Source organism: Vidua macroura, chromosome 3 (assembly GCF_024509145.1).
Source record: "Vidua macroura isolate BioBank_ID:100142 chromosome 3, ASM2450914v1, whole genome shotgun sequence".
Taxonomy (NCBI): Eukaryota; Metazoa; Chordata; class Aves; order Passeriformes; family Viduidae; genus Vidua; species Vidua macroura.
In genome coordinates this window covers 18,373,714-18,391,059 of record NC_071573.1, presented here as the reverse complement: position 1 = coordinate 18,391,059, position 17,346 = coordinate 18,373,714, and the positions used below count along the sequence as shown (strand labels likewise).

The window sequence follows — 17,346 nt, the reverse complement described above, 5'->3', positions numbered from 1 at the left end:
TACCTCGGATTACTTTCTACCTCCTCTGTAGCAGGCATCAACACAGAAAGCACATAGCTGATAACAGCCTATTGTTCCCTACATGATTTAGGACATGATCAAACAGGGAGAGAAGTCTGGAGGCATGGTGATTGTAAGATATGACAGAGTGGCTAATTTTTGGGTGTTCAGCAGCATGTGTGCTTGTTGTCCTGTGGAAGGAGCAGAAGTCCTGGTTGTAACCACTGCAGGAGCAAGACATGACTTAGTTTTTCCTGCCCTAGTCAGTTTCCTAAGATTGTCCAGGCTAACTTCTGTCCCTCCAGGTGAGGATTAGCAAAAGTGGCTTGCAAGACTCAAAATGGTTCTTCGTCATTTCCCCAAAATTTATACCAAGCAAACTTTCATCACATCAGGCTTTGAAATGCCCTAAGACAGGTGTGCTGCCCATCTCAGTGAAATAGACTGGTGGTGCTTTGGTGGTTGGTGATGTACCTTGTGGGATAAACTCTGGGAAATAGCTTCACAGTCCTGTCAGCCATCAGTCTGGTGGACTGCTGGAGAGGTATGCTCCTCTGGGGAGCCAGAGTATACCTAACCAGATCCAGAGTCTTTACCATCAGTGCAGAATTGGAGTAGACTGATACTGGGGGCAAAACTAGATTTTAGAAAGTAAACCAGTTCCTTGCCTGATGGGCAGCACCCAAAAAAGGATTTGCTTGTCTAGAGGATGGAAATTCCAGTAAATTCACATTTTCAGAAGATGTGCATCCTTCCCTCTGCAGACATTTAGTCTTTTAAACGGGAAGCCCACTCCCTAGTTTTGTGTTTATTTGTCCCAGGGTATTCTGCAGTAGGCTGAGTTGGTTGAGGTCTTTTAAGAAAGGAGGCTGGTTGCAAGACTTTGCCTTCTGTGTGGGTTTGCTTTTCTCCTGTCTCCTTCAGAGACCAAGGGACCATTTCGTTCTCCAAGGGATGGACTCTGTGTCATTGCACATGGAGTTGAAGGACCAGTAATATTTTAAATAAAATGAAATTTCTTACTAATATCAGGAAAACATCAAATGGAGCCGAGGATAAGTGATTTCAAAACAGACTGAGGTCTTAGCCTGCCCTTGGCCTCACCTAAGTAGGCCAAAGCTTTTTCCCTTGCAGAAGAGAGCTTGAGAACAAAAGTCTTTAAAGAGCTTTCCTCTTCAGAGATGCTTTGGCTTTGAGGCTGGTGCCTGTCAGCATTTTACTCTCTCATAGCTTTATTTCCTTCATGTCAAAGATCATCTTACTTCCTTTGCAAAGCTGTCAGCCAGGCCCTGGCTGCTTTGATACGGCTGCATTAGTCCCCAAGTCCCCTGTTGAACAAGCTGCTCAACAATGTTTGCACAAGTGCATGATCTTGGGTAAAGAATTAATCTCTGTTCTTACCCCCTGTGCAGTCAGCCAGCTGAGAAATTATTTTAAACACTACCTCATGTGGATTGGTGCGTTCCCAATTTCGTCTGCAAGTCTCTAGTGTTTCAGACGATCTTTTGACTGCACAGACGCAGAGTAATAAATTCATAACCTTGCTTTGTGGAACTTTTGCTCCTAAGTTCATTGCTGTTGGTCTCTCACTGGGGAACAGCCAAGCCTTCATCAGCCTGTCTCACTTCTCCTTCCCTGTGTTTCAGCTGTAATCAGATTTTTTTTTTTTTTTTTGCAAAACTCTTTGCTAATCTGTTTTCATTTTTCCTTTTTCCCCCCCTCCTCTTCCCCCAGTCTGATTGTCTGAACTGCTGCAGCTGTTCGTCAGAATGAACTCCATCAACACAGCCAGGATGTGGCATTGCCAGAGTTACCCTTATTTTGCAGGGTTTGGGGGATGCTCCTGAGGCCAACATCTGGCACTTATGGTTGAGGAGAGCTCTTTATAGCAAAGACCCAAAGTTCATCCCATTTGCTGGAACAGCCTTCCAATAGTGTGTTAGTTAATCGCAGTAGTTCCAGTTAATTAATCACATGGATATACATATCCAGGGTGTGACCCCATCTCACTGGGAATAGCTGCAGGTGGAAGGGAGACTGCTGTTATGATCCCACTTCTCACATGACAATAATGTTATGATACACCAAAATAATGTTAGCTTCTGATTATTAAAAGATGCTTCTGCCCAAATTAAGTATCAAACAAGACTATATGCCAAAGTCAATGATATGGATTTTATTTAACAGCGAATGTGAGGTAGAGAAATAGGAAGGGGCACAGGGTAGGAGAGGTGAAGGTATTAGAGAGAGGTAGACATATTGTAGTCTCCACCACATGGGTTCCTGCTGGTCTTTTCTGTGGTGGGAGTCTATACATGTTCTTCTGGAGGTATCACTTTTATACAGTCCAGGTCACAGGTATCCAAGAGATGTATGTGCCATTCCCACAACTTGGGATGGCATGTCTGTAAGCAGCTGCTTCCTTTTCTCACAGTTTGCCATGATGGGAATTTTTGTCCATATAGGCTACCCAGATCCACCTTACCAGGCCTGGCATCTTCCTGTTGTTGCCATCTTCACTTTCACCCCAGTATGCATGATGGAATTTCGTCCATTGTGCCAATTCCAAACCTTTCACATCCATGCAGGCCTGAAATTAACACCCTCCTGTTTCCCATCTTAGCCAGTTGTGGTGGCTTATCCTAAGGAAACTTCCTTCTTTGACAGTGCTCTGAGACAAGTTAACTGCATTTTTTAAGTTCTGACAGCTACAGAAGGCCAGAAGTAGTAGCTCAGAACTGAAGAGGCTGCAAGTGAACTTGTGTTTTATCACCTCTGAAAACGCCTGGTGATGCCACTTGTACACTGGGCATTTGCTCCCTTATCACCTCCTAAGCCTTCTGAGCAACAATAAACAGAAAATTGGAGTAAGGAGTGCCTGCCCAGGAGAGGCAGTGAGCCAGATGTGCTGCACAGCTGGAGAGGAGTAGATGGATATTCTATTAAAGGGAAACTATGCAAACTGTTGTTATGGTGTCAAGAGTATTTCAGTGCACAAGCTGCATGTGGTGGATGTGGAGTGATGGAAAATGTTCCCTGTGCAGAGCCTTACAGAGGCAAGGAAGGGTTCCCCATGTTCTGCCAAAGAGATGGGCAGGGGGTGACCAGAGTCCAAGAGGGATGTAAAAGACCTTCTAGATTTTGTGTGCAAGGGGAGATAAAGCAGCAGTTCCTGCAGCCAAATTTCACCACGTTAAAGTCAGACATAAAGGTATAATGGGCTGAGTCTCAGATGTGCACCGCTGCCCTCTCCTGTGTGCAGGGGGGACGCTGGTTGTGAACAAGGCTGTGCGTGTTGCACACCCCAGTCACTTGACCTGGACAGAAGGAACAGTGCTCTGCACTCTCCCATGATCCTGAATCCTTGGGTGCCTTTGCATGTGAGGACACCCTTTTACACGATGTCCTGCCTGGCAGCTTCAGAACAGTGACTCAGTGTTTTGTGGAAATGCCCCTAGCAGATCTGGTGGTAAGGATGAACTCAATTTTGCACATAAACTGGGAATTTGATATTTTTGTTACATGTGAAAAATGTAGCTTACCCTCTACAGATTTACAATGTGTAGTCCTCCCTCAAAGAATGAATTTGCACAGAATTTGCAAGTCAGTATATTAATTGACTTGAATTAAGATTATTTTTTTTAAGTATCGTCAGTAAGGAATTTAGTGTTTGTCAGTCTGTTTCTTTGTCTGGAATTAATAATGTAATAACACAGGCTCTTCAAACATGGCATGTAATTGGAATTCATTGATATCTTATGTCTAGGCTAAATTTGAAGAAAATAGGTCATAATTAAACTAAGTTATTAACAGTTTCTATATCTAATTATTGTGACTATGTCATTCTCCTCTGGGTTAGGTGGGAAATCATTGTCCCAAACTCAAACCAATTGAGGACTTCAAATGAGCGCTAATTCAGAGAGGAGGTATACACAGTTAAAACATCCCAAATAATAACAAGTCTTTTCAGTTATGGTGATTCACACCAGCAACATTATGACTAAGATGTATTACTGCCATCGGCTCCAGCTGAGATAGAAGTGAGGTTTAAAGATACCATGTATTTTCCCTCTTATTCTGAACCTTTGGCATAATGAGAAGAAGAGAAATGAGTGCTCCCTTACCCTGCTACATAGGGGATTTTTTTTTTTTACCAGTGTAATATTCAATTAATTTTCTGAATAAGCTATTCTTGCCCCAGGGAATAATTGCAAGATTTCTGTGCTTTTTGTAACTCTTCAAATAGCTTTTTGCTCTGCTACCTTTTAGTTCTGTTTCCACCTGGATACAGGTCTTGCAATGGTGTATCAGAAGGCTTCTGCATCCACATCTACAACATGTTACATGGGTTCTGGCACTTCTTATGGGGAAAGATTTTCATTCTACCCTCTGCCCCTCCTTCCACTCTGCTCTGTCTTTATTAGGAGAAGAGGAGAAGGCAGAGAAAACAAAGAATTGACAGAGACGAATATGCTCTATGAATCAAAGCTTCTGGAAATGGTTCTGTGGGTTAGTTACCTTCCTGGTGAGAGTATGAGACTTCTACAAAATTTCTGTTGAACTATTATTTTCCATCCCTAGAAAAATGCCAAGGAACTTGGACAAGAGTATTTTAAATGGTGTCTATCTACCACTCCTTTGTTGCCCATTTTGTTACAGCTAATTAAAAGAGAAAAGCCTTTTAATATTTAAGCACCATTAACTTGGCTGAATTATTAAATGTCAATTTGCATTATGTGCATAAAAGGATCAATAAACAAAGAGAATAAAGCAATGGAGGTGGCTGGGGCTAGAGAGATGTCAGCTCCTCTTATTGGAACCAGAGGGAATTGCTCGCCTGTCTGCCAGTTTGTGGTTGTTAATTATTGGTACTCAAGAGGGAAAGTACCAGGGACTTTCTAGGACTCTGCTCACCAAAGGCTCTGCAGGGACGTAAAAGATGCTGTCAAGATAAAACATTACTTGGCTTGATTTCCAGGGGTGTCACTCAGCCTCTGTTGCCTCAGTTCTGTTGACAATTTGCTGGCATTTGCTTTTGATGCTCTCTCCCTTCCTTTCAGGTGGAGCTTGGCCTTTGCATTGTAGACTGGAATTAGGTATGGATTGATCCCTGGCTGTGCTTTAGGCTTCCTGCCCAAGGATGGCAGAGTGCAATAGCAGCCCTTCCCCACTTAACAGCACTGCCTGGGGGATAAAATCTTTGGTGTTTTGTGAGGGCCTGCATTGGAGCTCATTCAAGCACAAAGGCTTCTCTCCACTGAGGGGCTGTGTCACAAGCAGCCTCCATGTATCATCAGCAGCGTCTCCAATCCTTGATCTTGCTGGGAGCAGATGGGTACCCAGCAGAGAGGTGCCAAGTCTCTGCGGTGCCCATGGCTCTGGGCATCTCTGCCAGCTTTGCCAGTGAGCGGTTGTGCTGGGGTTGGTGCCATGGCTGCCTGTCCTGTCCCATCAAGTGGCTTGGAGCTGAGAGCAGACCTTGCTCTTTGGTCCCCTGGGAGGTGACTTTGCTGCAGGGGACCTGGGGTGTATGTGGGATGGGCACCACTGTTCTTAGAGCTTTGGACAGCAACAAATCCCTGCTGCCCACCATTTTTCAGTAGTAAAATTGGGCTTTAGACAGAATTAAGGGGGTAGCACTTGTATTTCCATCTATTTCTGTGTTTTGTTCTAAACAGGCTTTCAGTGAAATTTTATTTCAGTGGCTTTTTCTTGCGCCTCTTACCACTCTCTCCTGCTCTCATTCCCCTGTCGCCCCCTCCTTCCCTCTGTTTCACAGTTGAAATAGCCTTTTGCTTCCCATGGAAAATGGGGATAGCAGTAGGTAAACATGGCCATTTGTTGAATCTTTCCTCTCCTGTGTGAAGAGAATGTTTGCACTGCCATCATGGTATGATTGCCCTCACATCCCCAGCTCACTCTGAGCTGTCTGGATGGGGCCGTGGAAGCAGTGGAGCTGTGACAGGTGAGGATTTAGCATTGATTCAGTGCTTGAGTATTTACCCAGCTTCACAGTCAGGCTTTGTGGTCTGCACAAAGCTCTGTGCCCCTGCAGAAACTCTCCTAGCAGTGGTGGAGCTGCTTTGGTCATGTACATAGGGAGGAGGTCTCCGGGAGTGTTGGGGCACCAGGTAGTCAGTGCCTTGCTTTGCTGCCCCATGTCTGCACTCCCCCTCTCTGGGGCTAGCAGCCCTGAGCATACATCATCCCCTTTGACTCTCCATGTAGAGAGAAGTCCTCTTGTCTGAGAGTTCTTCTCTGCCAGTCCTTCTCCTGCCCACTAGCCTCCAGTTTCCACCTCAGCACTGAAGAATTTGCACCTCAGGGTTTAGCATTTTGAACAGCATCAGCTGGTGTTTCATGGAAATGCTCCTATCCTTATGCAATTTCTGATAGTGTACTTTGCATGCTGGTTTTGGTTTGAGTTCCTCTCTTTGTAGTCCTTTTTTCCTCTGACTGGACTGTTTCATTTTTGGGTATTTTACCAGCTGACAACCAAGTCATTCTGTTAGTGGTCTATATCTTCTAGATTAGAGGATTTCTCCCCCAGTCTGCTTGCCTGATCTGTGTTTTCCCCTAAAATGAATGCTCAGGAAATTTAAGTGGCAACCAGAGAAGAATCGTGCAATATTTTGAGCAATCACCTTGGCAGCATCACCTCGCCCAAATGTGGCTCTGTGGCTCATTGGGTTTTGCACCAAGATTTAGAGATACACGTCAGGCTCTGTAGCTGGCACAGCAGGAAGTGGGTTGGGAGAGATGATAAAGTCTCTTTTAGGGCCATTAATAGACAGGCATGCTTTTTCATTTCCCAGCCAAAGCTGGAATCTTCCAGCAACAGGACAGTGTTGCTGAGGTGCGGACTCTGACTACCACTGTATCTGGAGCCCTTAAAGATATGAAGACAAGCTACTTCATGTTGCTGGCATTTAATTGTCTATAGAAATTCCACTCAGGCATAAGAGTTAGGCAGTAATATAGAGTTTATGCCACCATAATGCTTTGTGTGTGTAACATCTGTCACTTGATTCTTATCAAACAAAGCTGCTGATCAATTTTGCTGTTCTACTTAGCACTCTTGCAGTTAGGTGGATCTATATTTTAGAATATAAGGAAAATAAGTATATTTTGGGAACATCTAGGAAAGCTAGCGAGCAGGCAGTGGAGTTGGGGATTGAGGCGATCAGTGATGATCTGGTAACTGATACTTTAGTAAAGCACACAATCCTGCTTTGGTTTAAAGTTGAACAATGGTCTCAGGAACAGGTGTTGAATCGCTGGCGGGTGTACCTGCTATTCAAGACATCTCACATGATTTTGTTGCTGGCATTTTTCTAAAATAAACAAAATTATAGAGATGCTTTAAGGAAGTGACATTGATTAAGCAAAAAGTTATTTTAAGGTTGTGGAAATCATCTGGCTGAGCATTACAAAAAGAAACTTGGTTTCTGGAGATGCAATCAGACAGAGATGTAAAGACATAGTCTTGGTCTCTTCCAAGTGAAAAAAAAATCCCATGCTATTTCAAGCAGCCAACTTTCATGCTCTGTGATTACTTTCCACAGCTCTGTCATTTCTCTGTGCACTTCTCATTGAAAATTTTACTTTCTTCTTGCTCAAGAGTAGCTGTGAAGTGTTGTGTGGGGTTAGACATGGTTCTTTGCATATCTTGTGAGCGGATGTGAGTTTTTTGTGGGTGAATTGATGTTTGTTTTTTTATCATGATCAGTGTACAAACACTAAAAGAGTCAGAGACATTTTGCTACTGAAATATGATGTGTTTCCCGTGGCAAATTTAGGCCAGGTGTACAGTAAGCAGATTTTTTTTTTTTTTTTTTTTTTTTTTTTTTTTTGAACATATGTGGTTTGGGCTGCAGTGAAAACGCCGGGGCATGAGAGCCAAAGAGCCTCAGTAGAGATCTGCCTTGTTTGGGGCTGTACCCCTTAGTGTCAGTAGGCAGGGAGGACTTCCTGATGTCTGTTGGTTTAGGACAGTACTGTGGTAGCACAGAGCTGCCCAGGCAGCACATGATGTTGGAAGAGTCAACAGGAGGAGCTTGGACAAGACAGAAGTCCAAGGAGTGGGAGGAGACCCAGAACTGTGGATATGCTTTGATCCTCAGCTATCCTTGGGCCTTCTGCATTGCCTCTCTCTGTGCTGTGGGACCAGCCTGGCCTTGTGTTAAAAGTTGGAGTTTAAGCAGACAGAATTGTACAAAGCACCTCCCATGGGGAAAGTTCCCTGCAGGGACTGGGCTCCCTTTGCTATTTCACTGGGCAAAGAGGCTGCGAGGGGCTGAGGCAAGGAGAAGGAAGTCCCTGAGCAAGCAGCCAGGGAATGTGTTTGGAAAATGGTTGTGGCACTTGGTTTGGAAAGAGGGCTCCCCTGGGCAGGCTGCACAAAGACATTTAGTGCCACCTCCTCTCCCTCTTCTCTTGTGCTGGTCTTAACTGCTGACTGATGGGTATGGCTGGTTTTTCTTCAGCCATTAATACAATATTGATCCACAGCCCTGCTGATAGTGTTAATGGACACTGATTGTGTATTATTATTTCCATAATTATCCTCAAGCTGGAGTGAATTCTCCTTTTCAAATGGCCCATCGATATCGTGCCCTGCATTGAGGGCTGGATCTGGCCTGGTTAATCTGTTTTGTCTAAAGTTTCAGCAAAGCCTGTGGTCTTCATCCCTAGTAGAGCAATCAGTGAGACCAGCTAAGCAGTGCTGGAGCACATATCAAGACAGTTTCCATCCCCTCCCGGAGCAGGGTGTTTTGTTTGGCTGTCAGGATGCTGCCCCTGCAGACCCTTCCCACTGTACTAGACCTTCCTTGCCGCTGCCAAGTGTTGCCATCTTGTCTCTTTCCTTTACACGTGTGCTGGCTTTCCTTTGCTCTGCTGAGGGGACATGACCCCCTCCTCACAGATCTCCATGTTTGTGTGCCTCTGCTCTCCAGGCAGATCTGTGCATTGTGTGAGCAGACAGGATAAAACGCTACCTCCAGCAGCGACTTCCAGGCCTGAGCTGCCCCGTGGGCGTTGTGCCTTGCGTGGTCTGTAACTAACAGTGCTGCAGGGCAGCTCCTGGAGAGGCAGTTACTGACAGTGTCTCTTCAGCAAGAAATTCCACATGTGGATTTCCTTAGCAAAGTGCTTATTCAACCCCACTGTGGTCTATAAATACTGTGTGTTTTCCCATTTCTGGGAACTCCCTTCAGAATGCATCTGTTACATGCCACTTGCTCAGGATGGAAAAGGTGAGGAAGGGAGACAGAGAGGTTCTTGAGAGGTTTAAGCTGCAGTTTAGCAGCTGATGCCCTCCTCATTTGAGTGTAACTTAGCAGTGTGAGGCCGGGGAGCTTGTGAACAGGAATGAGAGGGATGTTGGCTTCTTTGCCTAGGGTATGTGCAGAAGAGGCTGAATCATATCTGCACCAGATGCATGGAAGATCATTGCTTCCCTTGCAAAGAGGGGTAGTAGATTCAGGCTGAGGAAGAGGAAAGCTTCTCCCCACCCTGGAGGATGATAGCAGAAGTGGGTGGATTCAGCGCCCCTGTGCATTCAGCTGCAGGTATTGGCCCAGGAGATAATGTTCTTAATCCTTGAGGCAATCAGCAGGACATGCAGATGGCAGGGGTAGTGGTGGGACAGAGTCAAAGATAATGGCTGTTGTTAGGGTGCTGAGAAGGCAGCAGAGAAGTGCGGTAGGTGCTGCGCTGCAAAACAGGGGAGCAGCTGCCCCTGTGGGTGCTGACAGTGGCTGAGGGAGTGTCAGTGCAGTATCTGTCACTCACCATCCTCTCTGTGAAGGAGCTCTCATCGCTGTCATTTTACTGATGAGATCTGAGGTTCAAGAAGATGAATGGCTAGACCTGCAAACTAAATACAGATGACTCAGTCCTCTCCAAAAGAGCATTTCTCTCTCCTTTTCTACATTTTCATGGCATTAGCAACCTCTAAGCACCAAGAGTCTCATAAACTTTCGAGGTTATGGTAATAATAATATTGTACAGTACACTGCACTGGGAATAAAGTTATTTTATTCGCTTCAATTTCCTTTTGTTTTAATGTGTAAATATATCAAGTGAAAGCATAGTAGGAAATCTTGATGCAGAGGCCAAATGCATTACAGGCCAGCCATTTTCTGAGCAAGGGCCTAATGCTGCATGCTCATAGTCTGATTTTTTTCTCCCTTCTAAAGCATCTGACACTCAATATGTGGCTGGCCTAGTTTCTCTGGAGGACTTTGTATTGAGAACTTTCTCTAAGTTGATCTCTTATCTAAAAGTTGAATAAAAGTCCTCCTGTCTCACAAAATTTCTGGGAACAATCTGTCCCTTTTTCCCCCATAGAGGCCATCAGAGGTCTTTCTTGGACCTCTGCTTTGGGGTTGGCTGGCCTGAGGTGAGGGACTCTGCCCCAGAAGAACTCAACAGGGGAGGTTTTCTCTGTTCAAGAGTTCTGTGTGGAGCACCGCTGAGAATGGCTGTGGTTACTCCTTCATCTCCAGCCTTTCTTTGCCTTCCTAAGGGCCTTCTGTGAAACTGTTCCTCTGACAGGCATGGTCCTGCCATCCTGTCGTGCTGGCAGTGTGCAAGTTGTCTGCATGCTGGAATCCTCCAGGAGACATGGGATGATGACAAACAATAATGTATTCTTTCTGTTCAAGCACATTAAAAGTGCAATTAATCCTCGCAGTCTCTCTGCCCATCTGTAATACAGGATGAGGTGACTTTCCCAGCCTTTGTGTGCTGTGACAGGCTGAGCTTGAAACAGAGACCTTCCCGAGTCTCATCTTAATGCAGTCCCCAAAGAGCTGGGTTTGTTCATTGTTCAGCCCCCACCTACTAAAGTCAAATTATAACCAAACCAGAGGAAATGTCTCAGGCTCTTGTGCCATCTACCTGAGTGCTTTTCTTTCCAAGACAACCCCAGGCTTTCTGAGTTCCCTTTTGAGAGATCTGGGTTCACATGGGGTTTAAGACATGAAAAAATGGTGGTTGCTCTGCTGAGAGCCTGGTGCTGTTACTGCCAGAGAAATGTTCCAACTTACAGTGGAGGTTCCCTTAAAGTGATGTCCCTTTCCAATGATTTAGCTGAAAGGTGTTAATGATGGTGACACAAGGAAGCTCAGACACCTGCAAACAAAGCCAGATGTGTATATCCTTGCTTGTAAGCTTCATTACAGCTCAGTGTATCCAGGGAGAATTTCGGAGAAGAGGACAAAATTATGACCCAGGGCTTATCCCCAGGACTGTTGTTTTTAGTCTAGTGCCTTATAAGGATTAGTTTAAATGTTTCTCTCAAACTCAGGGATATGCCAGCAAATCACACCAAGGTATATTGGCACCAGAATAGTTGCACAAAAGCCTTCTAATCCTGATTAGATTGAATGATTTTGCTGTGGAAGTTCCCCATGTGGAAGTGCCTCTGGACAAGTGGTAGACAAAAGGGTTACACAATGGAAGTGGAATAGACAAAGGGGAGAGTGAAAGTTACAATGCTTATTTTGTATACCATATGGGGTACAGCAGGGCAACTTAAGAGCAACATTTAGAGCAACAGCTAGAGCTACAGATAAATATTCTGATTGTCCATGGAGTGTTTGGAAATCAGTTTTTACAGCAAGGTCATGTTTGCAAAGGCAGAATAGAGCCACCAGCTGGCAAATGCAGCCCAGAGACTGTCAAGAGGTTACCAGAGCTTTGCTGCTTCAGGGTGCCAGGACCCTGCTGAAATGCAGGCAGCACAGTTTGGGGATTGGGGGAATGTGGCATAGGATGGGAAGGGACGGAGTGTCTCTTTTAATCAACAGAGATCAGTCAGCATCACAGCCTGTGTCTCAGCTGTGTAAGCAGTGCTCTGCAGTACAGTGGAGCAAAAGGTGTTATGGCAGATCTGCAGAAAACTGATCTGAGGGCTGAAACAGCACAAGAGGCTGTCATTTGGATTAAGGTGTGTTAGCAAAGGTTATGTAGGCTTCTGAATTCCTCCTCTGTGACTGTTGGCTTGAGAAGGATTCATGATATCTTTTCCTGATAAATCACTATTTTAATGAATGTATTTACATATCTGCATGTATGTTCACACATGTATGTGTGTACAAATGCACAGACGTGTGTAAGCACATATGCAGGGTTTGTGCTTTCTCCTGGGTTCAACAAGACTCTCTGCCATCCAGGCAGGGGAAGGTCACGCATCTACTCAGTTGTATCAGTGAAGTCTTAACAGTCAGTTTTGGCATTCCATGATGCCTGAGTGATGGCAGGCATCTTGGGAGGCCTGCAGAAGGGGAAGACAGTAGAGGCTGAGGGATTTGTCCATGTTTGTGCCATCATATTATTCAAATAGACATGTTGCTTCTGTTTGTCAACAATTTGGAGAGTAATTATAATTTTTTAAAAGTGCCACCATGCGAGAAAGATGGAAGAGATGGAAAATGAGAGATTAGATTGCTGTATGTGCAGTGCTGCTGCCTGGATGTTGGGTGGCCATGGCAGGCTGTAAAGCCCCAGCAACAAGGGCAGTTTCCCACTAGCCCTGTGTCCATTCTCGTGTCCCTGCAGCTTGGTCAGTGCATTGTTTGACACCAGTTTATAAAGGCTGATCTCAAAGGCAGATCTTCTCCACTGCCTGAGCCCAAGCCTGTCCTGCTGTCTATACTGCTGGTGGACTAAACCAGCAAAAACCTGAGCACTTCTCTTGCCCAGGTGGTTTGGTCTAGAGCATTGAAGGGAGTGAAAATACTTGAAGCTCAAGTAACCTTCAGGAAAAAGTGGGTGCTTGGTTCAGCTTTAACAGGTTGTGCAAAATTTATTCTTACTTAGGAAGGCTTTCTAAGGCTCATTGCTTTAAACCCTCTGATGATCTCCTCTGTGGTTTGTTCATTTTTGTTATATTCCACTAATGGGAGCTACAGCTGTGACTCCAGAGTCACCTGAAAGCAAGCTGGGGAAGTATCCCAGGGGACAGTCAGTGCAACACCAACTCTAAGATGTGTTTGTGGGTTTCTCTGTACCTTGAAGTGCAACTGGTGTTTCCCCCTCAAACAAGTGCAGGTGTGCGGCTGGGCTGCACAGTCACCTTCAACACATCTCAGCCACTGCTCTGATCACACAAACACTTTGGAGTAGAGAGCCAAGGGCTGTTTGCACAGAATTTCAGAGCTGAGGCTTTTTTCTTTGTAAAATCCTGTTCTACTAGAGCTCATCTCTTCCTGCTTCTCGTCAGGGCTGTTGTGGGATATAGGTACTGTTTGGGGTCGTTGGGCATTTTGTAACTTTGTTTTGGGAGCTTTCTGTCTATTTACTTTTCCACTGCACTGGTCTTCACCCATTTTTCTGGCCAGACTGGCAGTAATTGGTCTCCATTAGCAGCCATAGGTGGAGAAATCTCTACAGATCTACAGGGGTCCTCTGGTCCTGCAGAGGCTGTTTCGTGTGGCTCAGGGCTGAGACAGGCTGCTATTTAATATGGGAAAGACTTGTTTTTCCTGCAGTGTTTGCTATGCCTGTTGTAGGGATATGTGCTAATAGCTGTACAGAGCTTCAGGGCCCTTCCTTACTCTGCTCAGTAGTTATCCCAGCCCCCTGCAAGGTAAATCATAGTAATCAGGCTTATTTTAGACAGGCATGGAGCAGTTGTGATTTGACCAGGTCCCTGCTATAGCTGCTTGCACATACTCCTTTCTGGGAGAGACAACAGCAGGAAATTTTTAGTCCTCAACCCATGCAGGAGGGCCCGCCCCAAAAAAGTGCCATATTCTGCTTTTCAGTGTCTAGAGCTGCTCATCTCAACAGAGCCAAAGGTTTTAAAATAGTAGTTGATATCAGGAAACGGGGAAAATTGCTTAAAAATATGTCTCCTAAGACCTCCATGATTCATTCCCAGAACTGCCTGGCTCTTCCCCTCTGTGGCTTATGAGGCAGGAGAAGCCACACTGGGCAGTGGGCATAAGGAGATGGGCTACTGCCCGTTTCCATCTCTACCTCTTCTCTCCTTTCTACAGCTCCTGCTCAGGCCCAAATCATCCATGCTGGGCAGGCATGCGTGGTGAAGGAAGACAACATCAGTGAACGTGTTTACACAATTCGGGAGGGGGACACGCTGGTCCTGCAGTGCCTCGTCACAGGACACCCCCGGCCACAGGTAAGCCTTCAGTCTTGCCTGTCACTCATGCTCCCCCATGGTTTGCAGTCTCCACACAGAGGAGAACTGTGGGCAGTGTGGGGTGTCCAGCTTTCTCCTACACGCTGGACTCAGGTAGGGATGTCCCATTTTGCAAGCACTTAGCTTGTTAAGCTATGAAGTATTTAAGCTCACTTTCATGGAAAACAGTCCACAAAGTTGTGCAGAAGCTTACAAAGACCTTCTACTTGTCTTCAGTATATGAAATCCCTTCAAAAACCTAAAATCCAAATGGAAATCTCAAGTCTTTAACCCTCTTATTACAAAGTAGGAACATCCCAGAAGACGCTTCCCATATGTGCTTACCTTAGGAGTTGGTCCTTCATGGTCCATCCATTTCTCAGCTTCTCTGGATGTACAGCCAAGGGGATGCTGCTTGGGGGAGTTTGGGAAGTTGTTGGTAGTGCATCTCACTGAGCCCCCCACAGAACCTGCTGTTCATTGCTTCAAGGGTTTCAAGAGAAACCCTTCAGTCTTCAGGATTGCTGCTAATGGTTGCAGTCCTTACTTGGGATGTGCAGAGGTTTGCACAGCCTCAGGCCCATGCAGCCACCTCACCCCTTCAGATACTCAAGCTGGGAGGTTCAGTGTTCGTGTGGAGGTGTCTGTAGAGGTGCTGGCCTAGAGCATGGGTCTGCCAGCTGTGGGACAGAGCATGGTGGATGTGGCAGCTGGTGCACACTGCAAGGCTGGATGTGCTGGAATACACTCAGGGGAGCCACATGTGATACGTGCCTTGGCCCCATTCCTCAGTCCTGCCAAAGATGCTTGTGGCAAGAAGCCATGCATCTTCTCACGCCAGTTAATGCCTCCATGGGCTTGCTTGTGAGGAGCTACTTGGCTACAAGGTGATGACAAAGGAAAGGATTTGAAATTGCTTTTCCATCAAAATATCCTGGAAACAATAAAAAGAAAATTACCTGAGCCAAGTCAGCAAAAACAACCAGTCTAGGTTTGTGACAGTGATGGGCAAGTGATACTTGTGTGCATCAGAAATGGGGAATTTGGTAGCAGTGGCCCTGCCTAAGGTTGTTGAATGCATGGAAAGGTCCTGGCAGATTGTAGGGATTTGAGCCCAAGTAGCTAGAGAGATTTCTGGAGCAGAGCCTGTTGCAGACAGCATGCTAGTGGGCAACACTCTAGCTTGTCATTGCCAGACCTGCACAGGGGATGCCAGAGCCTAGAACCAGGCATGACCAGGGAGACTGGAACCTGCACATATAAAATGTGGCATGCCCTATTTCTGTCCTCCCTCCTAATGGATTGATTTCTTCCCCAGCTAAGCTCTTATCCTAACCTTTGTTTAATCTTCTCTTTCCCTTTCTATCAGCCAGTCATTAAAGCATGAAAATGTGGCCAAAATACTAAAATGAGATTGTGATTGAGAAGATTAAAGAGCTGGCTGAAGTGTCCTTCAAAGCAGGAGACTCCTAGAGTCTTGGGGCTCTCAGAAAACTTCACAAGCCTACAAAGGCTGAATAAATCTATGGTCAATAGTGCCAAAAATCTGCTCAGACTGGTGCTCTGGGATGGGATGTAGACACCCCTGCTCCTTCTAGAGCATCAGCACCAATCAGGTAATAGCAGTGAGCTTTAGACAAAGTCTGGAAGAGTGGCCAAGGTATTTGGTCTGTTTTAGCTATAGCCAATGCTGGATGAAAGTCTCTCTTCTTTCTGCTGGCTGATCTTGCTGGATCTCAGTTCCAGAGTCTAAATTGTCCCAGAGTAGGAGGCCAGCAGTCACCAGCCTTTAGAAGGAAGGTTGCAGATATAGAAAACCAATGGGCTGAGAAAAGCCGTCTCTCTCTTTCATTGTGTGGAGCACACAAAACAAGGGGGAAGCCTGTACTGCTACTGCAAGGGCTGTACCTCATTCCAGACAAAAGAGAAACCCTTCAGTCTTCAGGATTGCTGTCTTCTTGCCATCATTCACCCATGCAGCTCTGTTGCCCCTTCAAGCCAGGATCTTGAGACATGTAACATAAGGACAAACAAAAAAGGTGGCTTGAAATCTGAAAGGATTTTTTTTCTTTATTTTTTCTGTATCTTTAAAAACAGAGGAAAATCTTGTGTGCTGTGAAAGGATGACTTACAAAAATAAAATACATAAGGATTCCCAGTGAGAAAGGGGAAAAAGTAAGATAGCAACTGCATTTTCTCACTCATGGAAAAGCAAAAAGCAGAAATAGCCTTGCTGTCCTGAAAAAGATGAGTGTGGACTGCAGTAAAAGCTCTGTAGTTGTGAGCTGATGTCTGCTGTAGTGTTGTGGCCTACCAGCCACATGGGGTCTCAAGGCTGAACACTGAAAGTGCTGTGCTGTGCAAATGGTGGCATAAAACTGAGCAAGCTGCTGAGTTTGCAGGATCAGAGCAGGTGTAGCAAACATGCAGTGTGTGTCTGGGTGAATTGAGGGGTTATCCTGCACTCTTGGATGTTGGGATTGGCAGTGGACCAGAATCAGTGGCTGGGCTACTGAGACATACTGAGATCAGTAACTGAGCTTTGGTAAGTCTGGCGGTACTGTAGGATCTCTTTATGGAAGTAGTTAGGGAAGAGAGGGAAGAGCAACAAAGGGAGCTCTGCTGAATCTTGGGGTCTTGTTTTATGTCCCTGATTTAATTTATCTTGTTCTTCTCATGCAGGTGAGATGGACCAAAACTGCTGGCAGCGCGTCGGACAAATTCCAAGAGACGTCAGTGCTTAACGAGACCCTTCGGATTGAGAAGATCCAAAGGCTGCAGGGGGGCCGCTATTACTGTAAAGCAGAAAATGGGGTTGGGGTCCCTGCCATCAAGTCCATTCGAGTAGATGTGCAGTGTAAGTCGTTTAGCGGCAACCCAGACCTTCCCACAGTTCTACTGCATGTCTCTGCCTCGCTGCGGGGCCAGCAGGGAGCTGCATTGCCCTAGGACCACGTGCACCTGATTCAGGAGCAGAGGGACTGGCGTGGTCTCCCCAGTGTCTTTTTTGCAGAGGGGATTAGATCCATCCCTGCAAAATACAGCTCTGCTGTACTTGTGATTCATTCTTACCTAGGTGTTGTGATGTCTGACAACACTGACAGGGTTCCCTAGCACTTGTCTGGGATGTAGCATTGGGCATGGCTTCTGCTTTCTTCGTCTTCGTTTTGAAGCTGACAGAGCTTGAAGCAAGCAAT

The 17,346-nt window shown here is 45.7% G+C and overlaps 1 protein-coding gene across 1 annotated transcript in view; it reads left to right on the top strand.

Annotated features, from left to right (window-relative positions):
* Positions 1–17,346, top strand: part of MDGA1 (MAM domain containing glycosylphosphatidylinositol anchor 1) — a 142,736-nt gene that overhangs the window by 32,291 nt on the left and 93,099 nt on the right. Inside the window, exons 2-3 of the mRNA XM_053974235.1 lie at positions 14,010–14,149; positions 16,832–17,006. Of these exons, the coding sequence (XP_053830210.1) occupies positions 14,010–14,149; positions 16,832–17,006 (315 nt within the window). The remainder of the gene's footprint in view (positions 1–14,009; positions 14,150–16,831; positions 17,007–17,346) is intronic.